This window comes from Haliotis cracherodii, unplaced genomic scaffold (assembly GCF_022045235.1).
Source record: "Haliotis cracherodii isolate W230 unplaced genomic scaffold, xgHalCrac1.p SCAF_5, whole genome shotgun sequence".
Taxonomy (NCBI): domain Eukaryota; kingdom Metazoa; phylum Mollusca; class Gastropoda; order Lepetellida; family Haliotidae; genus Haliotis; species Haliotis cracherodii.
Window position 1 is genome coordinate 37,607,606 of NW_027266308.1, and position 25,826 is coordinate 37,633,431.

General features: G+C 39.8%; 1 protein-coding gene across 3 annotated transcripts in view; it reads left to right on the forward strand.

The window, feature by feature from the left end:
- LOC139443343 (protein PALS1-like) overlaps positions 1 to 25,826 on the forward strand; it is a 103,228-nt gene that overhangs the window by 22,000 nt on the left and 55,402 nt on the right. Inside the window, exons 5-6 of one of the 3 annotated variants that reach the window (XM_071224322.1) lie at positions 20,430 to 20,539; positions 24,276 to 24,330. In XM_071224322.1, the coding sequence (XP_071080423.1) occupies positions 20,430 to 20,539; positions 24,276 to 24,330 (165 nt within the window). Of the gene's footprint in view, positions 1 to 20,429; positions 20,540 to 23,943; positions 24,145 to 24,275; positions 24,331 to 24,473; positions 24,544 to 25,826 lie in introns of those variants that run through there. The other 2 variants (XM_071224324.1, XM_071224326.1) reach the window with 2 other exon arrangements.

Below are 25,826 nucleotides of genomic sequence, written 5' to 3' on the forward strand. Positions count from 1 at the left end.
AATATTGCCAAAAGCGGTGTAAAACCATACTCACTCACTCAAAGGTCAAGGTTAACTAACAAAGAAGGTTGTATGAATATACCAGTAACCTTTACCAGTGAGTGAGTGAGTGAGTATGGTTTTATGTCCAGAAATGGGCTTCAAACATTATGCCAGCATGGGAAATCAAACGCAGGCATTCAGCGTGTCGAGCGAACACTTTAACTACTTGACTACCCCACCACCCACTTTTAGTAGTACAATCCAGATGCTAAAGGTCGCAGCAGTTTGTGAAGCAGGTTTACATGCACAATGAGATGACTGTAACTGGATGGAGTCATTCGGTTTTTTCCCAAGCTCCATGGATATGGGGTTATAAGTATCAAAGGTAAAGGTAAATATTATAAAACATGGTTATTGACCCTGCAGTGATTCCAGGTTCAAATAGGTCACTAGCACCTGCGCTTGAGCTGACCAGTGATGGTCATGTGGTTACATTATTGGGAGGAGGTTTATATTGAGGGTAGTACGGTTTGATGTACCCTCTTTGATGCCGTCTCCCTGTAATGAGAATCAATATATTGTCTGTTTTCCTTCACAGAGTATTTTTTTCTTTTTTTTCTTATCCAAACACCATTGCCCAATAGAACTGAAAAGTTCCGCATGTAAGGTGTTTCTACATGTCGATTCCCAAATTGAAACAAAATGTTAACCTAGAAATCTGTACATAAATGAATTTAGTGTGAAACCATCAAACAACCAACAAATTGTATACGATCAACAAATGTATTGCAAAATTCACTGGGTTTTCTAATCAATACAAATTACTGCACAGCTATTATAATGGCAGTAAACAATAGATTGGTAGTACAATATTCAGTGGCAATATATAATATGATAGCAGTGGTCAGTATCAAATACGAAAATAACGTGGTGATAGCAAAAGTCAGTGATAATAATATTTTCACCCAGCAGCGACAGTGGTCAAACTTCTGAGAAAGGCCAAGGCAGGGAATCTGGGGTGATGAGTGATCTTCACACGAAAGCTGGTCTTGATGTAATGAAATGTGTGAGAGATACATAAGCATGCTCTTGTCCCTTATATGTATACAGTCTAACTAGCTACTGGAAATTTCTACTCAGTGTCCTCACCTGTTTAGCAGCACTAGAACATTACAGAATATTCCATCAGTCCATGGTATAGCAGAAGTTTACATATCACACTAGAACTAAACATAGTAACTTCCTCAAAACAACTTACATTAATTAGTGAGAGAAAGAGAGAGAATATTGTTTATTAAAGTGTCACATGTTATATACACTTCGTGATAGGATATATACAAAACAGTAAAATATAACATCCGGCCAAATATGGCCTACAAGACACTATAAAACGTATCAATCATAAACTATTCAGTTGAAACAGAATAAAAAATGTAGCACAGGGACACATACCTACGTGAAGCTACTTTTCAGCCACACAGAGGCGCGTACTCATACTTAACATACATTAGTTAATCAGTACTACATTCCTGACAACTAATCACTGTCCAAACACAATGCAATGAACATCTACCAAATCTCAACAGAAACACTGCAACAATCTAATACAATCTAATGCACTGCTATATAACAAGGGTAAGATACATAATGTATGACATGGCTAATGGTGTGCCAGTGTTCCTCCAATGTCAACAACTGCTATGTTTGTCTGACGCTGGTCTAGTTTTTAAACTTTTCCCTTCGAATACGTCTTGATGAGCTATGGAATTCAAAATTGTGCATTATATTTCATACAGTTCCAAATTTCAATGTGTCCGCAATAAACGCAGCCATAATTTATGGTTAATTTGCCAAATTCAAAACACGAAAAGCCATTCAGCGGGAGACTTTAGATGAGTTATTTTGAACAATTACATTTCCTGAGAACCCTTTAAGGCAAAGTCAATAATTTCTGAACAACTTTAAATAGAGAAGCAAGAAAAGAAAAGGACACATACAAAACAGCCTAAGGAGAATTGTAAAGTTCTGCAGCAAGCCCATTCACACTCATTATAGACATTAACATTGATGATTTCTATAGACACTCACTTACAAAAGTGTTGAATGCAGTATCAAGATGAATATCGATTCATACAGTTTACACTTTATAGAGTTAACCTGCAAGGACATTTTGAGCTGGTTGGACTTATTTAATATTGTGCACTGTTTAAAGTCCTGTAGCTGGTACCATGTGTGAAACCCATTCTCGGTGTCCACTCACTCACTCACTCACTCACTCACTCACTCACTCTCACAAATCTATGTAATGGGTTCAAAACGAGGTTTGACCTGAATAGGTTTGTCAGCACCATACCCATGCTCGTGGGTTTCACATGGGGCTTTCCTTCCAGATTAAGCTGACACGCTGTGATATAACTGGAACACTGTTGAAAGAGGCGTTAAAACCCAACTCACTCACTCACTCACTCACTCACTCACTCACTCACTCACTCATATTAGCTTTATCACTCTGAGCATTGTTAGGTGGCCAAGTTATTTAAGCACTAGCTCGTCACACTGTTTGATTTCCAACATGACATCCTCTGCTGTGATATTGCTAGAATACTGATAGTTAGGAATCTACTAACTCACTTGCATACATTAGAGGTTAGCCATTCCTTTAAAGCCTTCATTAAAGATGATTGAGAAGGCTAGTTGATACAGGTATGGCGCATCACGCTGAAGAGGCATGTCCAATTCCCCACAAGGGTACAATGAGTGGAGCCAATTATTGGTGTTCCCTGCCCTGATATTGCTGGAATATCGCTAAATGTAGTGTAAAACCCAGTTCAGTCACTTAAAAACCTAGAAAGTAATGTTGCTATACATGTTCTCACCAGGCTTGGCCATACAATTGTGTTTAATGCACATCAAATCTGGCATACTGTGAACTGTGGACAATTTGGCATCTTTGGTGGTCTTTTCTTCAAATGTGACTCTAGACTTATTGAATAAAGCTGATTCATCAGAAAACCAGACAGGGTCTGGAAGACGGTTTCATTTGTCCATATTGAGTTGGCATATGAAGTTTGTGTTTGGAAACTTCTGCTGGTCTGTAGATTGTTGTTAAAGGGGTACTACGCTTCATTGTAATGTATTTCTTTTGTGAAATCGGGGAATCTATTTCGGGAAATCACTAATTGTTAGTGCCCTTGAGATTATTAAAGGTGGACGTTAGGGTAGTATGGTGATTAAAGCATTCTCGCGTTATGCTGAAGACCCAGGTTCAATTCCCCTCATGGGTACAACGTGTGAAGTCCATTTCTGGTGTTCCTTGCCTTGATATTGCTGGGATATTGCTAAAAGAGACATAAAACCATCCTCACTACCTCTCTAATTGTTAGCTCAATAACCATTATGTAAGATTAGTTTGAATGTTTTGAATTAAACTTACAAGGACTGTAAATTACCCTCATTTAATTATTTTTTTTAAAATTTTAATCTCTGCACTCATCAATATTCAATCTATATTATGTCTTCCTGTAAATAATCATGTCTGGACCAGACAATCCAGTGATTGATGTTTTTAGCAACAATCCTCTCTGGTGATGATTGACAAAGTCCCCAATCCTGATCACCCAATCCATTAAGTCGCCTCGTAAACAAAGATTTGGCTGCGGTACCCGTGAAGATCCGAGTTAGAATAGGTCTTCGGCAACCCATGCTTGCCATTAGAGGCAACTATGCTTGTCATAAGAGGCAATTTATGGGATCGGGTGAGACATATAGCTGGAAAATTGGTGAGTGCGGCGTTAAACAACAAAGTGGGGACCAGTTCCAACCCAGGATCCCCATGTGTCCATTTCTAACCCAGAACCTAGTCATCTTCTGAATCAATCCCAGCTGCCCATCAGAGACTGATGAATATTGTTCAATCAATAATCAGAATATGACACCAATAGTTAGAGTTTAAAATAAAGAACGTAGCTGACAATTTAATTGTATATGTATGCAAAAGGAAATTATGTGTCAAATCCAACACAAATATCATTAATTTTGAAGCTACATTTCGCCCAAACACACTATAGGCAAGAACAACTGCGGCTGAGTCCCTAGGCATCTGAAAGTCAAACTTGTAATCCATCCTGACCGTTGTTTGCTGTGGACTGTTTTGTGCAATTAGTGGGTGCCGATCAGTGAGGAGGTGGCGATCAATCATGGTGGTCAGATATTCGCTGTCTACGCTCGCTCCACCAGGACACGGGGATTACGCAGACAGAGGCAATTAATGTTGCACAGCTTCAATATTTAGTTGTCAATCAAGCAATATCGCTCAATATCCCCATACTTCCGTCTAGTGGAAGAAAATGTACGTCTTTCGGAAGAGAATTTGTCAGCAGTATTTTGTAGGAGGTGTGTTACGGCATATATTGTTGCCGGGCATGAATTGACACCAATGTTCACGCCACATATTGTCGCCAGTCATCACATATTATTGCCAGCAACGATATATGCGGGGCATGCTGTGATTTGAAAGGCCATAGTTATGATAGATATTTAGATGAGTCAGGATATTGTTAACGCGGACACCATTATGTCGATGCTTTACATTATCTTTCATTGGCCCTCAGTGTCCGGTTATTAGATGCAAATGTTACTTCTATGAGAATGGATTTGACCACGAAACTGTTTTACATGGAAATACAAATTTACCTGAAGATATTAATCTACCACCAGAAACCAGAACTGTTGTATCTCATGAAAGGGGTCGTGTTGGAACATACTTCTGAGGCACTGGTTATAAACTGACCCGTGAAGATCCGGGTTATAATAGGACTTCAGCAACCCATGCTTGCCATAAAAGGCGATTATGCTTGTCTTAAGAGACTACTAACGAAATCGGGTGGTCAGGCTCGCTGACTTGGTTGATGCATGTGGATCCCAATTGTGTGGATCGATGCTCATGATGTCAATCACTGGATTGTTTGGTCCATACACGATTATTTACAGATAGCCGTCATATAGCTGGAATATTGCTTAGTGTGGTGTGAAACAACAAACAAACAAACAAAAGTTATAAACTAGTGATGTACAAGTGATATAGTAGTTAGACATCTATAGATTGCTGTATAATTACTTATCTGTAAAAATTTGGGATGTCCATGTACATGTCTTATTTGTCTTTTTGACATTTATTTGAATACCACTTCTATTTTGTGAAGAATGTTTATGAAACTATTGTGTACAATGTATGATGTAATATATATACGGGAGAGATATTTATAAAGGGGAAACCTTGTTTATGAATCCCCATCCAATATACATATGGTTGTAAAAACATATACTGTTTAAATCACATATGCCCTAACAGTTGTGTACGTCTGAGTGAGTAGTTGACAGACAAACAGACAGACAGACAGACTGACATACTGACAACTCTATTTCCCCTCGTCGTTATATGTCAGGGGATAAAAACATGATCATCATCAACAACATTATCATCTCCAAGTTTAAAGCATTCACTCGTCACGCTAAAGACCCGGGTTTCGATGCTTGAAGCCCATTTCTGGTGTCCCCCGCCGTGATATTGCTGGAATATTGCTTAAAGCGGCGCAAACCCTACTGATGTTAGTTTTAATAATGCTTACAGGATATCTGCCAACATGATTTTATTGTGTGTCATTGAATTGGCTCAAGTATTATGGTAAACAATTATGGTTGGGGTACATGAGGCTAACAGATCTTCCCTGATCCCTGAATTTCGCCCTTTCAACCGACTGGAAATATTAGACTCAACCAATGCCTCATCACTGTTCATTGCCGCTATAACCAAAAGATTTTGTGTTTGTTTTTTCATGTGTCATAGTAAAAAGAGGTTAAAACAACTGTTTTGATTGGTGAGGTTTCAAACTTCAATTTGATACCCGTAAATGTTTCAAATTTGAAACCTCCACTATTGCATTCAATAGATGAATAGATTGAATAGATAGCAAATTGAAACCTCCACATTGAAAACACACTAGGTTTATCTCCCAATTCACTCACTCATTCCCTGATGACCCTATAGATTGTGATTATCCTCGAGTGACTTGCTGTACACAGGTCGGCCTCCTCTCCTCCTGTTCTTGTAATACCATATGGATTCCAGCAGCTCCCTACAGGGTCGAGATGTGACTGCAGTGTGATGATTATTGTAACATTCTCAGGGGAATATTACCCATTTATTAGATCGTATCCAACATTGATTGTGTGTAATGGAGTTGGCTGTTGTAGTTAATACTAGGCATTGGTCACAGATTAGTTTCCACTTTCTTCCTATGTCTGTGTGTCTGGGTGTGATGGCTCTGTTAGTGCACCATGGGCTGGAAGCGACATGGATAGGATGTTTGATGGGTTGTGACGGGCTGTTGTCTGCTACACAGATCACACACAGAACATATCTACTGGCGCTTGATTAATCTCCATCTTGCTTTCATAGAAATGTAAACTGCAACCATAACAAAATTAATTTATTTTTTTCGTTGTCAATTTCTCTTTGAAGAAGTGGAGCAAAATTATTTTTGTCTTGAAGGAAATTAAACACACATACACACTGGCAGGCAAATTGGATTTTTTTTTTATAATTTTCTGGTTCTGTTTCTTTTAATGCAGTTATATTTTAACAATGTACTTTCATATTGCATTCTATGCAATGATGTAAATATTAGTATTAAAAGCTTCTGCCTCTTCATTGCTCCTGTTTATAATATTAGTGAAATGGTTCCAATATTTTAGGACATTTGCTGCAGACTTGGGGCCGAATATCAGCTTCTGACTAGGTCCAGGTAAATCCCTGGAGGTGATAATTTAAATAGATCAGAAGGGAAAAGAATGTCTCATACATTGCACAATCTATGAATGTTTAGTTACAATTACAGGGTATTCATATATTTAACATGGACTGTTATGTGAGATCAGTTACATGAAATCCTTATGCAACAAATATATCTATGCAATGACGGTATGAAAGTGATCATCTAGCCAATTTGATTTAGTGCCAGTTTGAAAACTAACCAAGTGATCTTTGTTATGTGCAATTTCACTGCAAGTTAATTATTGCTTTGCACAGATTAAATAAATAAATCATGGAGGTTCTTTGAATTCAGGAGTCTGGCTTGGTGGTGGGACTCAGTACCGAATAATGATAATGATTAATGTCATAAAAAGTACAAATTTAACATCTCAGCAAATATTTCGCATAAAGAAATTTGAAACCAGGAGTCTAACTTTACCGCGCGACTCAAACTTTACTTGTGGGTACTATTGCCCTTTTAAGTACAGTGGGTGCTCTTCCCGTGTCTTTGACGGAGCTTGCCCAGATATTGTGGGTGCGATGCCCAAGAAAAAAAATCCTTAATTCCGACATCAAAACTCTGAAATGTTGAATGTTACTGTGCTGTTAATTACTTAATACTGACATACAATAAACATATGTGTAGGGGTGGCTCACCCAAGAATATCCCTAATCTGAATTCAAAGTCCTAGACAAAACATTCAATTTTGTACCAAACTGTGCACATTAATAACTTGTAACAAAAGACAAATTTTGTCGTTTAGATTTTTGAAATTACGAGTCGAGCTTTAAGGTGGGACTCGATAACCCTACAGCTTAGATTTGTCTGGGCCCTAGCTGTATCTCTATGTCTGGTGTGACCTGGAGACATTTCAAAAGATACTTCAAAGATCTAGTAATTTGGGGAATATTGCACATATACAAAACTGAATTTTGGAAAGACACATTTTGGCATTAATAAACCGACTTTGATTAAACATACCTGGTTGCACTATTCAACAGTCACACAATTTATATCCTTGATTGAGTCCATGTAAGTAAACACAACTTTGTAAATCCCAATGAGATATCTTGTACACAGTGTCCATCTGTCGTAAGTCTACGATCGCTTTGGAGGGTGGGGTAGCCTAGTGGTTAAAGCGTTCGCTCGTCATGCCAAAGACCAAGGTTCAACTCCTCACATGGGTACAATGTGGGAAGCCCATTTCTGGTGTCTCCCACCGTGATATTGCTAAAAGTGGCGTAAAACCATACTCATTCATGCTTTGTGTAATGGGGCCTAGGTTTATTGAAGTGGCAATTAAAGTCCTCAGTAGGTATTCTACTCGTAGGGATATGCCTTGTCATATATAAATGATTGATGCAGATGTTAAGGGAAACAATCGTTGTCTGTGTTTTTGAAAATTAAAATCTTGTCTTGGAATCATTGAAGCAAGGATCCACTTCCATGAAACAATTTTGTTTTGAATGTTTGAAATCTATGAGTAAGACAACAAGTTCAGATCAATGTGTAGACGTTTTAAGGTACATATTGCTAATGGGAAACTCAATCAAGAAACATCAATCTTAAGGTTGAAATAGTATGGCAGAATAATAGATACAATGTGTTAAGTCCATATCTAGACATCACTGTGATATTGCTAGAACATTGCTAAAACGGGAGTAAAACCTCACTGACTCACTCGCCTGCTTGCCCACCCAATCACCCTAAGGTGCTTGTCTTAACAGCCAACTAATGACTGTCCAGTGCTTATACAGTTACAGCTTATACACAAGCCAGCTTTCTAAAAGTGATCTTCCTACAATAATGTCTACTACAGTATCTCTGACAACCCTCTGGGTTGCCTCTCACCTCCTACCACGGTTAGCCCAATGTTCATAATACACAAGCCAGCTTTCTAAAAGTGATCTTTATACAATAATGTCTACGATGCTATCTCTGACACAGCCCTCTGGGTTGCCTCTCATCTCCCTCCACTGTCACGGAGCACACTCACCAGTCAAACTTTTCTTTGCTTTTCTGATAATTAGAAGAGAGTGATCTTCAGGTTTTATTGACAGATTTTGTCCTTTTGAGTGTCCCACCCGTGTGGGTTAACGCTGCAGAGCAAACAGAAGCCCCAGCCTCTTGTCCCCATCTAATGGGATCTTGTCAAGATCGACTGGTACACTCCATGTGCTGCTTACACTTACTCCTTGTCTGCCACCGATTTATTGCATTTCTGAGCTCAATAAGGATCTATGTCTCTTCATAACGGGCTTGCTAGGAACGGTTTACGTGTAAGGCTTTCAGATGGTTTCTTATGGGTGAAAAGTGCCCCCTTGCCCTGCAAGCTGCCTTCTTACAGCAGATTTCAAAGCTTAATAGTCTCCATCAGGTTCTGAAAGGACAGACGTATTGTTGGACAAGCGCTTCCTGAGAATCTATAGAAGCATTTTATTGCAAGGCCGGGCTTTAAGCAAGTTTAGACAGCTTATACTTGTGGTGCACACAGACCGAGACTGAGCTCAAGGCAGGGAACAAGTATGTCCCTGTGAACTGTAAATACTTTGAGAAAAAACACAGCATAACTCTCTTACTGGTTTGCGAATATCTCCACTTGCAACTGCTAATTGTCCACTTGCACTTTAATTGGGGGTCTTTTAATGTTTCCAGAAAGTGTTTCTCTTTGTCACTACCATTGTGCTGTCTCAGTGGATATGATTCTGTATTGTGAGATGTCTGCAACAAATGTGGCCTGAAAGTGGTCTGCTCTGTGATTGGAGACTGGATTTTGTGGTTAGTTATCTTGAAGGACTACAAGTATCATCCTTTGGCAACAACTCAAAAAATTTGGACAGCAATGTCCAACTGGAGTTTTTTCCGCGTATGTTAGCTGTTGAATGGCATTGACTGAAGTGTTGAGGCATTATTTTGTAGTGGTGAAAGCAATTTGTTCCATGCCATAATTGATGACAAGAAATGACCTTTGCTGGTGTGTCAGCTATATTGTGGAGGGAACCTCAACAACGTGACCTTCTTCATCCCAGACATCCTCAACCTTTCATGTCTTCATGTGGTCTGGGAATTAGTCTACGATTAGATAAACACTCGACTCGGTCTTTCTGACTGCTGAACACCTTGAGAAGATTGGTTAAATATGCATATACATTTTGATATGATTGGATACTTTAGACTAACATATTGTCTATGAAATCGTTTATTACACAATACATTTCCTTCTTTTACTTTTTTTCCTGATGTTGATTTACAGGTAGCTAGACTTTCCTATTTTTGTTGGCTAGATTATTTTTAAAAAATTAAATCCAGGGGAATGACATCAATTTTATATGTAAGGACTATTCCTTTATGTGTAATATGGTGAGACAATATTATAAGGTAAATATCAACATCTTCTTGAAACCAAAATCTATCAGTTAAGAATTCCAGCACAAGAATGCAATATACTGGACACCTTCTGCCATATTGTTAAGGGATGTGCGCCAGCTCATTCCAGAGTACCGTTTTTCAAACGCCATTTTTGTCGCCTTATTAAAATAACAGGCTTGCCTCCCACTCAATGGCTTGAATTAAATGCTTCCATAAGTAAATGGGGGCAGTCGGGTAGCCTAGTGGTTAAAGCGTTCGCTCGTCACGCCGAAGACCCGGGTTCGATTACCAACATGGGTACAATGTGTGAAGCCCATTTCTGGTGTCCCCCGCCGTGATATTGCTGGAATATTGCTTAAAGCGGCGTAAAACCATATTCACTCACTCCCCATAAGTAAGTGTAATGTTTCATTACCAAAGTAGATACAAGATACATGATTGCTGAAATGTGTCTCTGACGGATGTCACTGATGAGGCTGTCGCACACTATTATGGAACTTCTATTTTCAAGTACTTTTTTGATGTTAATGTCAAATGCTTGACGTTTATGCATCGCTTTGATATTCAATTTCAAGGTTTAATCATATGAAACCATTCAAACACAAGCAGAGCAGTTTTCTGCTTATTTGGAGCCTCATCGCCCTATTTATCAAATAGTGATGCTGTTGCGTGCGGCTTTTTTAGTAGCAGCAAACAAACATGGCAGATGTGTGTCTGGTATAATGCGTGTGTAGTCTAGAAAGCACTTATTTGATAAAGTTACAAGCATCTGTACCGAATCATTGCACTGAAAGAAGCTGAACCTCTAAAGTTTCAACTCTGTCTTCCCAGAAAAAAATTGTTTCAAAAATAATAAATTGATGATGTAATAACTTTGAATTTTTAGCACTGCCTGTAGCCATTATTCAGCAACATTGCAACCCTTGATGCCTTGGGGTATTTACCATTTAGGAGATGATCAAAAGATGTGTTTGAGGAAAGATGAACCACTGTCAGTGCCTACGGACATGATTGCTGGTAATTTGGTCCGCTGCCACTGACGTTCATTTGCATCAGTTCAGACTGATCGGAAAAAAGGCCTCGTTACTTCATACTTTACAGAGGAAAGCATTAAGACGTAATCAGCTGTGAATTTTCCAGCTGACTAGTGACAGAACGTTGATTCTATTTACATGATAACCTATCTTCCTGCTCACAGTCTGTAGAGTTGAGATCGGGAAACTATCACTGGGAGAGTATGCAGCATGTTATGAATTGAGCATGTGAGGGAGTGGTATTTGAAAAAGTTCTATGAAAATTTCAATTTTTTTCAAAGAAGAAAATTTGTTCTTTTATTGAAAATCGAGCATGAAAAGGCGAGGAATGCTGCTGGTAAAGTAAGAAGATTTAGTCGAGCTTCATTTGAATGCTTGTGTTGAAGCATCAGGACCAGTTATTCTCAAGCTCTTTGTAAACATTAGCGCTTTGTAATCCCCAGCATTTAGCCTTGAGACTACTGTTTTATGTTATTCAAAATTGCCCATGTTAATGAGTATTTGGAGATTTTTACTGAAGCAAGCTCTGTGTGTGCTGCAGAATGTTTTTTTGCTAAGACCGAGAGAAATGTCTTTCATGAGATGTTTCAAAACTGGACATAAAATATTAAGATATAAATAATGGAAGGCATTTTTTGCCAAAAGACACATGCGTGTCCTTTATGCTATATGAGGTGAAATTCGGCATGTTACGTAAATTAAACTAAATATGTCAGCTCCTCAAGAAGGATTGTTCATCCTTCAGCTAAATCAAACTGACTTGAACAAAACAAAACGTTTCATTTTAATTAATTGCGTGAAATGTGAGATTAATGTCATGTCAATATAAGAGCGAAAGCCCTTCTTCATTGCCTAGCCTCAGTTTTGATGATGAATGTTTGAAGTAGACATCAGCGAAAAAAGGAAAGAAAGGCCTTCCGTTCTCTCCTTTACCCCTGACAAATCAACATGGCCGACTCTTAATTGGCTCCCATGATGCACGTGGTGGCGAATGGTAACTGTAGACAGTTGGCAGAAAAACTTACACTTCAACAACGTTGTTTTACCTTGTTAGTTTTTGGCAATGGATCTGAAGACCGCCACGTTGATACTAACGAGAGCTGTGTAAATTCCCGTTGAACAGGCAGTAATTGACTACTCCTGCAGGAGATACAGCCACTCTCATATAACACAGGATATTTACCTGAATTGTGTTTATATACCACCACCTGGTTGCAATCAGTGGGCAGTTTTCTACTGTAGATGTATGAATGTGAGCTGTGATTGGTTGACATAAGTCCACAACCACGGTGTGTAGTTCGCCATTGGTTCATTTCATTTGGAGTTAACTGCAATACTGACCAGTGTGGTATAACCACTTTTCTGGAATATAACTGCAATACTGACCTGTGGTATAACCATGTTGCTGCAATAGTGACCACTGGTATAACCATCTCGCTACAATACTGACCACTAGCTGTGGTGTAACTATTTCCCTTGGATGTATCTGCAATACTGACCACTGTGGTGTGACTATTAGCCTTGGATATATATCTGCAATACTGACAACTGTGGTGTTACTATTTTCCTTGGATATATCTGCAATACTGACCACTGTGGTGTGACTATTAGCCGTGGATGTATCTGCAATACTGACCACTGTGGAGTAACTATTAGCCTTGGATATATCTGCAATACTGATCAATGTGGTGTCACTATTTACCTCGGATATATCTGCAATACTGACCACTGTGGTGTAACTATTAGCCTTGGATATAAGTGCAATACTGACCACTGTGGTGTAATTATTAGCCTTGGATATATCTGCAATACTGACCACTGTGGTGTGACTATTAGCCTTGGATATATCTGCAATACTGACCACTGTGGTGTAACTATTTCCCTTGGATATATCTGCAATACTGATCACTGTGGTGTAACTATTAGCCTTAGATATATCTGCAATACTGACTGCTGTGGTGTAACTATTTCCCTTGGATATATCTGCAATACTGACCAATGTGATGTAACTATTTCCCTTGGATATATCTGCAAAATCCACTGTGGTGTAACTATTAGCCTTGGTTATATCTGCAATACTGACCAATGTGGTGTAACTATTAGCCTTGGATATATCTACAATACAGACCACTGTGTTGTAACTATTTTCCTTGGATATATCTGCAATACTGATCAATGTGGTGTAACTATTAGCCTTGGATATATCTGAAATACTGACCACTGTGGTGTAACTATTTCCCTTGGATATATCTGCAATACTGACCACTGTGGTGTAACTATTTCCCTTGGATATATCTGCAATACTGATCACTGTGTTTTAACTATTTCCCTTGGATATGTCTGCAATACTGATCACTGTGTTTTAACTATTTTCCTTGGATATATCTGAAATACTGACCTCTGTTGTATAACCATCTCACTGGAATATTACTTCAGTACTGACCACTCTGGTATAACCATTTCCTGAGGAAATAACTACAATACTGACCACTATAGTGGAACTGCAAAGCTGAAAAGCTTTTCTGTTTAGAAGTAACTGATCCGAAATTTGTGACATCACTGCATATGATGTTTGGATGAATGATAGTTGCCAGTTCAAAGGGGACAACGATCTAACACATTCGCATGCCCGCTGTCACTGTTGAATATGCTACTCATGTTCCCTCAGGAAATAACTTTTCATCCCTAGGAAGACCATCTGATTGTTTAGTTTTGAAGTTCAGTTTCTTTGACAAGAAACAAAAATAATAATTTATAACTTGAAATATCTGGCAAAGACTGGAAAACCATTATTTCCTGTCAGTCCTTTTGGTTTAAATTAGCCGATATGATTTTTTTCTGTAGTGTTTATTTTGAGCTGTGAAGAAACCATAAGATGAGGCACATCAATGGATGGATCTCCATGCCACTGAGACGTTACACAAGCCCATGCATAGGAATTATTTCCTGCGAGTGTCAGCACAGAGATTGCAGGATCCGTAATTCACCTGATAACGCAGCCCGACCCTGTGCTCACACTCATCTGGACTGCCCATGTGCACTTGATTGTCTAACTATGATGTAATCAAACATTGACACAGCCACAGGATAACATTGAATAATCTTGAGCTTCGGCACGAACCCATCAGCTGTTTGCTTGTAAGTAAAAGTGAGTTTCATTGACAGTTTCCGTGAACTTTATCGAGTCTTGTGGAATTACCAGACACTGATGAAAATCCACCTGAGGATAGCTGTAAACGCCCCAGAGGGCTCGTGACTGCCCATTTAGTCGGTGGATTGATAGATTTTTGATTTGTGGAAATATAAAGATATTAGTGTTGACACATCGATGTTGGAGTGGGACCTCTGGACGTTCATTCACAGGAACAAGGACTAGTGGTAGAGGGAAGGCTGATTGCTTCATTCGGCAATGTGCGAGGTTCTCCTGTATTCCAGTAATGGATCCTAATTCTAATTAAACTTCGGTATGGGTAATTGATGAGCTGGTGCTTCTGCGGACTCGTGATTGATGTGGTTGTACACAACTGTGGTATCTCACGGGGTAACAAGCAGTCCCCACTCTCGTCACAAGGGTTCCTGTGACTGTCGCGGGTAGTACTGGTAACACTATGGATCTCAAAGGCTATGTTATACTGTTGGTTGAGACCAAAGAGAACAAAATCAAACTGTTTGGTAAGTATTGTATATTTTATATTCAGTCATTCATTAATTTGTGTATGGAAACATAATGACTTCAGTTGGATCATTTTTAAAATACCGTATTCGGAGTAATAAGCGCCCAGGGCGCTCTCAAAATTAGGAATAGGGGGCTTTTATTAGAATATTATTTGGGTGAAAAAAAACAGAGTTGAAAGATAAATTTCGTGGTTTATGCTGACCGCCTTAAATGTTTATGTACGACAGGTATATTTTTCCAGAATTAAATTCCCATACTTAAGGGTGCATATAACAAACAAGTTTGTATTATACGCGAGTAAATAAATCTTGTGTACATTGATGAATTGGAAGGGGTGCTAATTGGGAATGTTCACTAGCCAATATATTAGCAAATATCGCCATGGGCGCTTATTAGAGCGGGGCGCTTATTACTTGGAATATGGTACTTCGAAAAAGGAAATGTTCACAATGTTGCAAAGATTCAGTGTATTGTTGCTCCTGCATATACATATGAACATATATGAAATAGTCTGATTTTGTGTGGCCCAACACATTCAATTGGCTGCTTCTCGATTTATGAGGAAGGCAGAAGTGGCCTTGTGTTCTAAGAGTCGCCTCCCTTGGTTGTTCCAGGATCTGATGGTCATGGGTAGAAATTCCAGTTTTCCTTAATTATGATTCTTGGTCAGTCATGTTTGTGTATGTAAAAATATATGACTTGAACATTTAGATCTGCCATGCTGGAAAGTAACTCCTCCACAAAGTGGCTGTAAACCCAACTCACTCGCCCACTGGCTCTATTTATAAGAACCTAGACATGATTTGCCACGAATGCTGTTCACAATTATTAAAGTTTCACAAGAAACAAGATTAGACTGTTTGATCGTGAGACTAGCTGACACTCAAGGAAACTACTTGATTCAAGTTGGTATTAATAATTCAAATCAGAGTACTCTTCAGTGAGTTCTACAAAGGCTGGGGTGATGTAGGTATTATCTGTATGTTTGCACACAAGGTTGCTGAGACAAAGTATCAGACCCGTGACGATCCAGGGTAGAATAGGTCTTCAGCAACCCTTGCTTGTCCAAAAAGACGATGAAGAAAATTTATTGTACACAAACACCCACAGGGGGCAGAGTACAAAACATGGACATGACTAGTTATAATGGAAAGTTATAAACACTGATATACACAATAGAATACAAGTATTGATTATGGTCCAGAGAGGAGATACATATTTTCTTTGCATGAACATTTTGTAAATGAAAAAGGAGATGATTTTTGCAAAAGGCACTGGTGGATTTAGTACTATTTTCAGTGATAATGGGTGCATAGCTAAAGCGGGTGATGAATTTAGTTCCAGTCTCAGGTCTTTGTAGAGAAGGCATTGCAACAGGAAGTGTTCCTCATCTTCTATTTCATTAATATTCCAGAGGGTACATAGAGGTTATCACGCGAGTGTGTTTGGGGATGCTAAATATCCTGCATTAGGAATAAACATTGTATTTAGCGATATACGTAAAACAACAGTTGTTTTTAATTGCCTTTAGCGGCAATTCATCGGTCTGTCCGGTAGAGTAACTGCCCTTTGTCAAAGGGAAGCTACTCTAACCCTAGTCTATGAGACGTCACGGCCACGGTCAGACGTTGTTGACAGTCGGTCTGTCCTGTTATAACCTTAAGAAGTGTAGTCAGATGTACACACAGCGACTAAACGAAACAAGGTAACAATTCAAACATATTTCGGCAATATCCAACTACTTTAATTTCTGGAGAAGGTTTCAAGCCGCAGAGGTCTACAAGCACAGATATGGATACTGATCCCACTTGGCTAGGCCTCGTGCCTTCACAAAATTGTTTCGAAATTTATATCTCGAAAGTTGCCAAAACTTATAAAATGCCTTAGCTACGTCACACTTAGACACTGATTTTCAGTATATTGGACTGTTCTTTTCATAATGATAGCAATTATACCTGTAGTTTATCCAGATTCCCGATGGTTAATTCTGACTCGATCGCCGAATGACGAGGGCGACACCATGTTTGTTTATAAACAGCGAAAGTAGTCCTACTTGACCTTTGATATTTGCATCTCTATCTGTATATGACCCCAACGGATATCGTTTTTATCCGTTGGCTTTATTCTGCCGAGAAACCTACCCATTATATGATAAATGTTCTTTCTTCTGTTAGAGTGTTTAAGTATCTTCTCTCAATTTGAAGGTCGTGAACACTGAGTCTTAGCCTTGTAACTGCTTTGGGGGGTGTTCTAATGATGCTTGTTGTAAGATGCGACTAATGGGTAACTAATGGTAGAGAGCCTGAGGTTGACATGTATTGTGTCTGACAGAAAGAGTAGCTTGTGTCAGGCTCGCTGACTTGGTTGATGCATGTAATCGTATCCCAATTGTGTGAATCGATGCTCATGATGTCAATCACTGGATTGTCTGGTCCAGACTCGATTATTTACAGACCGCCGTCATGTAGCTGGAATATTGCTGAGTGTGGTGTTAAACAGCAATTATACAGCATTGCAGCCACTGTATATTGCACAAAATCTCAATATAACTTGACCTGCAATATCTTGTGCCTACATAATGGCTGTGGGGACTTCCTATGCAACCTATCCTTGTCGTATAAGGCAACTTGTTACGATCGAGGGTTCAGGCTCTGTGTTTCATCGTAACTCTGACAGCATAGATCATTGCTCATTATGTCAATCACTGGATTGTTTGGTCCACTAAAAAGACAAAGAAATAAACATACTAAGATACCTACATTATGGAAACCCAAATTTAGCCTCATAGTTGTTTGCCATGTGTTTACCGTATAAGAACTAGGACCATGTACCTGTCAACACTTAGAGAACAGTCAATGAGATAAGAGTTATTACGAATGATCTGTCCAGAGATTGTAAGACATGAATTGACCCTGATTTTATTTAGATTTCTTCCTCTTCCTATTGGAATATCAATGTTAATATATCGATCTTAGGAGTTAAACGTTTGAATTTGTCCAAAATGTTTTTTGGGCTTATTCCAAAATCATTACCAGCATTTGAGCAAACATCAGTGATAACAACAGACACAAATGAAATCAAAAAATAAAATTATTTATCGATTAATAATATTGAATTGAGTTAAGCGTTTAAGTGTTAAGTATATAGTTCACTCTTTCTTTACTGATTTTGCAGGAATGGGTGTAAGGTGAGGTTTAGGTGATATTGTGAAAGACTGCATCATATGATTGCCCAAATGAAGGAGGGTGGATGAGCACTGTCTCATACAGCATAAATTCCGTGGTAGAATAGGTCTTCAGCAACCCATACTTGCCATAAATTGCGACTATGCTTGTCGTAAAAGGCGACTAACGGGATCGGGTGGTCAGACTCGCTGACTTGGTTGATGCATGTCATCGATCCCAATTGCGCGGATCGATGTTCATGATATTAATCACTGGATTGTCTGGTCCAGACTCGATTATTTACAGACTGCGTCATATAGCTGGAATATTGCTGAGTGCAGTGTTAAACAACAAACCAACCAACCAACCATACAGCAATACACTATACCATGTGGTGCCAGTATATACAATGTATGAACTTTTCTACAGTGTTGTATCAAGTTGCTTTCATGGAAATGAAATAATAATGGCTATAGGAATTTATACCCTGGTTTGTATCATAGCAACAACTATACAGCTTTCAACTATGTAACAGACTCCAAATTTTCAGGAAAATTCATAAAGTCAACACCAGAGAATAATCTGTTTCAATTATCTGCCGAAGCAGACTTTATTGGGCATCAAAGGCAAATTTGTTTGGAAATTATGTGAATGGATGACGGAATATCAGTGTAAGACACCAGGTATTCCTGTTTCAGTTCTTGTAAGCATTTTCATTTCACATCAGCGGAGTTCATTATTCAGTGATTTATCATGACAGCACCTTTAATCTGTATTTTCTCTGGTGTATGCATACACGATGTTGTGAAATGCCCCTTCTGGGAAAATAAACATGCTATGACTTTTGCCTCAATTTGTCATGAGACTTCAACACTGCCTCAAATCATTGAGACAAGATAATGCATTTTGTTGACTTGTTAGAATTTCATCCCATGTGTTTCCTCATGGTGAGTGTCGATGTCTGATCTTGATTGGTGTAATCTTTGAAAGAAATTAACTCTGTATCCGGTTACATAGAGGATTAGCTGGGATCAATAAACCCAAGCTTCCCACTTACCCAGGGAGGAGGGAGAGATTTTAAGGGTGCTTTGGAAAGGTCGCTCACATCAGTTCTTTCATGGGGTAGACTGCTTTTGTGGTCTAGTGGATAGAGTGTCTGTTCAGAGAGCAGAATGTCAGGGATACAATCCCCAGCCGTGTCATGTTATAAGATGGTACTTGTTGTTTCCCTGCCTGTTGCTCAGCATTAGGGATATGAAACAAGGACTGGTCAGCACAGAGTCAGTATACTGTGTCTGAGTGAAGAATCCATGTAAAACTGGCACACACACACACATACACACTCACACACACACACATATTCACACTCACACTCACATTCACATTCAAACACATAGATTGTAATAAAGGCTTGTCTTAAATACTTCTCTCGTGTTTCTTTGTATTGATTCTAATACAGGATAGCTCTTGATACCTTGTGCTTGTTTCTTTGTATAGATTCTACTATAGACTGGCTCTCAATTTATCGTACTTCTCCCACTGTATAGCTTCAAAGACAGGCATGCTCTGAGGGGGGTTAAGTTTGGTATTTCCCAGATATTCTCACAACTTTTATGTTGATTACCTTTTCTCCCAATACCTCCTGTCACACCTCTCCCCCTTTAGGATGCGATGGTTCCGCCATTGCGCTTATCTAGGCTGCCCAGCTATGTCTCCGGGGACTAGACACTTCCCTCTTAAAAAACGTCCAATTTACGACATCATCAAGCTGCGAGTGCTTGTCTCGAATCTCCAGAAATTAAGTAATGATAGAACAATATTCTATCGTGAAATAAATCACTCTTCATTCTTCATTGTTCTTTGCGATTTATCGCATAGCTATCTTGTATATTTTAATACAGGCTAGCTGGATACTACATTGCCTAGTGGTTAAGGTGACATATGAAAAGCCCAGGCCAGCTCATAAGTTGATAGGGGCGGTCGGGTAGCCTAGTGGTTAAAGCGTTCGCTCGTCACGCTGAAGACCCGGGTTCAATTCCCGACATGGGTACGATGTGTGAAGCCCATTTCTGGTGTCCCCCGCCGTGATATTGCTGGAATATTGCTAAAAGCGGCGTAAAACCATACTCACTCACTCACTCATAAGTTGATAGAAAAGATGGTAGTCAAGGGAAGTAACTCCTCTGACCCTGCCGACATAAGTGTTTATTTGAGTTCTGATGTGTCTCTACTACTCTATTACACACGTTTAGCTTAATGTAAACTTTTGCAGAGGTTAATTTTGTGTGAGACAGAGCTCGATGAATCTTAGCTAGTTGTGTTCACTCTCCTGTAGGATTTCATGTGTGATAATCTAACATTCTGTTTGAGTTTGACAGTGTCCATGTTGCAGGTTCCCCAGCAGACCGAGCAGAGCTGGAGGTTGGGGATGAGATCATCGAGGTCAACAGCAAGAATGTGGAGAACTGTAGCCACACTGAGGTCATTGCATTCATCCACCAGGTGGGTCGGGGAGATCGGATGGTAGGTGGGGTAGATCTGTGCTGTAGGTGGGTGGATAGATTGTTGAGGTCAGCAGCAAGACTGGTAAACTGTAGCCACACTGAGGTCATTGCATTCATCCACCAGGTGGGTCGGGGAGATCGGATGGTAGGTGGGGTAGATCTGTGCTGTAGGTGGGTGGATAGATTGTTGAGGTCAGCAGCAAGACTGGTAAACTGTAGCCACACTGAGGTCATTGCATTCATCCACCAGGTGGGTCGGGGAGATCGGATGGTAGGTGGGGTAGATCTGTGCTGTAGGTGGGTGGATAGATTGTTGAGGTCAACAACAAGACTGGTAAACTGTAGCCACACGGAGGTCATTGCATTCATCCACCAGGTGGGTCGGGGGGATGCGTGGAAGGGAGGTGATGAGGTGGGTGGATGAATGGGTAGGTAGGGAGATTGTAGGTGTGTGGATATTTGGGAGGTGGGGGGTAGGTGGCATGTGGGGTAAATAGCATGTTGTGGGTAGGTGGAGTAGGTGACAGGTGTTTTGACGGGTGGATTGGTAGTTGGGGTAGATGGAAGATGGTTTTGTGGGTGAGTAGATAGATGAGAGAGGTATGTGGTCATCAATGAATTGGTGGCAGGTTGGAAATAGGCGGGTGTGTAGATCAGGCAGATGGTAGGTGGGGAAAGGTTTTTCAGATAGACAGGTAGGTGGGTCAGATAGACAGGTAGGTGGGTCAGATAGACAGGTAGATGGTAGGTGGGACAAATAGACAGGGATATGGTAGGTGGGTGAAATTGTCAGGTAGATCGTTGGACAGGGGGTGGGGGTCAGATGGACAGGCAGATGGTAGGTGGGTGGACAGGCAGATGGTAGGTGGGTGAACAGGTGGGTCAGATGACAGGTAGATGGTAGGTGGATCAGATAGACAGATAGGTGGTAGATGGGTCAGATAGACAGGTAGGTGGTAGGTGGGTAAACAGGTGGGTCAGATGGACAGGTAGATGTTAGATGGATGAACAGCTGGATCAGATAGACAGGTAGTGGTAGGTGGGTCAGATGATAGGTAGAAGTTAGATGAGTGAACAGCTACGTCAGATGGACAGGTAGATGGTAGGTGGGTCAGATAGACAGGTAGATGGTAGGTGGGTCAGATAGACAGGTAGATGGTAGGTGGGTCAGATAGACAGGTAGATGGTTCAGATGGACAGGTAGGTGGTAGGAGGATCAGATGGACAGGTAGATGGTAGGTGGGTCAGATGGACAGGTAGGTGGTAGGAGGATCAGATGGACAGGTAGATGGTAGGTGGGTCAGATAGACAGGTAGATGGTAGGAGGATCAGATAGACAGGTAGATGGTAGGTGGGTCAGATAGACAGGTAGATGGTAGGTGGGTCAGATAGACAGGTAGGTGGTAGGAGGATCAGATGGACAGGTAGATGGTAGGTGGGTCAGATAGACAGGTAGGTGGTAGGAGGATCAGATGGACAGGTAGATGGTAGGTGGGTCAGATAGACAGGTAGGTGGTAGGAGGATCAGATGGACAGGTAGATGGTAGGTGGGTCAGATAGACAGGTAGATGGTAGGTGGGTCAGATGGACAGGTAGGTGGTAGGAGGATCAGATGGACAGGTAGATGGTAGGTGGGTCAGATGGACAGGTAGGTGGTAGGAGGATCAGATGGACAGGTAGATGGTAGGTGGGTCAGATAGACAAGTAGATGGTAGGAGGATCAGATAGACAGGTAGATGGTAGGTGGGTCAGATGGACAGGTAGGTGGTAGGAGGATCAGATAGACAGGTAGATGGTAGGTGGGTCAGATAGACAGGTAGATGGTAGGTGGGTCAGATAGACAGGTAGGTGGTAGGAGGATCAGATGGACAGGTAGATGGTAGGTGGGTCAGATAGACAGGTAGGTGGTAGGAGGATCAGATGGACAGGTAGATGGTAGGAGGGTGAGATTGACAGGTAGAAGTTAGATGAGTGAACAGCTACGTCAGATGGACAGGTAGATGGTAGGTGGGTCAGATAGACAGGTAGATGGTAAAACCATCAATTAATAACTTTCTTTAAGGTGCAATATTTTATATATCAAATGTTTATACACAAAAACAAATAAATCAGGTCATTTTTAAGAAGACATAAGTTATAGGTTTGTTATTATTTTCATCAATATTTCATACTTAATAAAGACAAAATATATGAAAATATAAAAATATTTAACATCTTGAAATCAATATCTATAGACTTAAGTCTTTGAAAGGCATTTAGATGTGATACACATAAGGAAGAGTATTTGTATGGATGTCAACTTCTTTATTATGAGGAACACAACGTTTCAGAGAATATAATAATGCTTACTCCTCCATCAGGTAAATGAATATCTATAGACTTGTTGTGTGCAGTCTTTATACACAAGTTATTACAGGTACAATACTTTTTTCCAAAGAAGTTAATTGACTAGAACAGGTGTGGTCATGTTGCTGAAGGTGCTGAGAGTTAAGCTGCTCAGAAAGGGTTAAGTTAATTACCCTGCTTCATCCAGCAAGGCATGTCAGCTCACAGAGAGTGTAGCTTTGTGATTCACTAGAGGAATGTGGTAATGCTGGCACTATGAATGAAGTATTTACAGGGTGCTATTTCCCTCATCGGGCCTGAACCATTTCTCAGTGTTCTTTACATAATATTTGGTATATCATATAACCTTTTATGAAGCAATCACAGAAATAACACCTGTTAATGAATATATTTAAGCTGTTATTATTTTGTGATGATAACAGATTGAAAATAATCTTTGTGAAATATTTGATTTTTAGAATTTTTTAAGTAAACATTTAGAATAAATTGACAAATGTTATGGATTATTTTATTTTGATTGTGTGGTCAGGAGTTGCACAACACCAGATTTTTATTTGTGGAATATATTGACTCAGAGCAAATATTACAATGCAACATCTGCTACAAGTCAATATGTTATCCTACAGTGTATATCGTCAATAGACACCGGAACTGCAAAGCTTGCCTAGCACTGTGACAGGCTTACTCACATTTCACTATGCAAGCTGGAATTTCTCTTTAACTTAAATTTTTTAACAATTTAAAGAGTTACATGCTTCAAAGGTCGGTCCATAGACTTAACCAGGAAAGTGAGTGACTTTTAGCCCATTCTAAAGATCAAAAGATTTTATGACCTTAGGCAGAGGCTTAGATTTAGAACAGGCAAGTAAATATTTACAGTGTTTCCATTGGCTGATGGTAATTTTCTCTTTGGTGATAATGTCAGCTACCTCCCTCTCCCCCACCCCCTCTCCCTGTCCCAAACAAGAGAGTGGGAGCCGTGGCAGCATTGCTTGACCCACCCCCTCCCTGTTTACCTTTGTGCATGCTGGAAGGGGCACTCTGGTTGACCTACTTTGTGCGTCCGCCATGTTGAATTACTGGCATAGCTGAATGGTGATTACAGAGAGCAAAGGAGGAGAGGGTTGACAGAAACATGGACTTGATAGTACCCTATTACCACTAGGTCTCTCTCAGGATACTAAATGGACACCATTGGACACTTTTAAAGGAGTTGGGATACTTTGTTTGTGTGTTTGGACTTCCACTTTTATCCAGGTGAGTCTCCATGACATGACTGTGAGAGCACCCAGGTGAGAAAGTTTGGTAATGGCCTGCCTGTCTCATGTCCCCCTGTCGGTGTTCAACCCAGCCGGGACACTCTCTCACTGTCTCATTTCTCTCCACAGTGCATCCGATCAAAGTCCATCTGTCTGAGAGTGAAACGACCCAAGAACCAGCAAAGTGAGTTGCATCTTGAGTTTCTCAATTGTTTGTTTTGGTTGTGTCCGGTCAGGTTGGGTTGTGAAATGACTGTTCCACACCCTGTGGAGGTATTGTTGCCGACATGTATATGTCATGGTCTGTCTGACTCATCGGACAGCTCGGTGCTCGGCCTGGGATACACAACAGTGGCAGTCAGGTGCTAATTGCAAATTGAAGACAGGTGGTAACGAGGTTAGTTGTTTGGGGGAGATTACAGGTGAATACAGGTATTGTTTTGGAATGCAATATTTTTCTGTGGCAGGTGTGTCATACTCTTGGAGCCTTCCTCAATACCTAATTCAACTCACCTGACACTCCAGGGACTTAATGTTGATGTTTTAATATTATACCTGGATGTGAACAAAGTCTAAGGCACCAGGTCAATTTAATGTTTGAGAAATCTTGTGCATACCATGACTGTCATCTGTTGGGCACATACCTAAGCTCACTTCAAGTTTGATATATACTCAAATGTTCAATATCATATAGTTTAAGTGCCATTTATTGTGCTATTCAGATCTTATTAATTTATAAGTTTTTATTTTGACTCAAGGCTAAAACAAATAATATGATTGTGACTGTATGTATTTCAGAATTTAGGGTTGTCTTGTGTATGTCAGAAAAGTCATCAAGACAATAGTTGAAATACAGGGTAATAGTAAGATATGTCATTTATTAAACAAAAGTAATCGAATAAATCGAATCATTTATTTGTATGTTGGATGAGCATGATGAGTTACCTGCATGTGGAATAATAAATTGAATTATCTCATACCATGTCTTTTATATATATATTGATATCTCAACTTTACTTAATCCAGTAACTGTTGGCAATCATTATTCAAAGGGGCGGTTGGGTAGCCTAGTGGTTAAAGTGTTCGCTCGTCATGCCTAAGATCCGGGTTCGATTCCCGACATGGGTACATCATGTACAGGTGTAGCCTATTTCTGGCATCACCAGACATTATATGGCTGGTATAGAAATTTGCTGAGTAGTAAGCTTACTGCTTAGGTGTTTTCTCATCATGCTAATAAACTGATAAACCACAATTATTAACCGTCTCTTGTCATATACAGGAACTTATTCAGATCAAGTCAGGAAGTAGGCTCATATTAAATCGACTGTTACCTGTCTCTTTGTGATGTGGCAGAATGTTATACAGATTCCATTAAGTCTGATAAGGAAGTAAAAGTCTTTTTTTAAAGTATGGATTTTGAATGGAGTTTATTTGGATGTCTTTAGTTTTTTATAGCTTTGGATATTTGCTGACGCAGTGTTATTTTTTTCTTCATAATTTTTTATTTTGGCTGTTATGATAAAGTTGGTCGGATAAATGTTACCATATAAACCATGCCTTTGGTGAGTTGTTGAGAAGAAAAGCTTCTCAACATTTTGAAATGAATTTTGATTATGGTTTAGTCTTTGCTATATGACATCAAAAGTTCGGCCTCATTATTCATCGCATAAAATATCC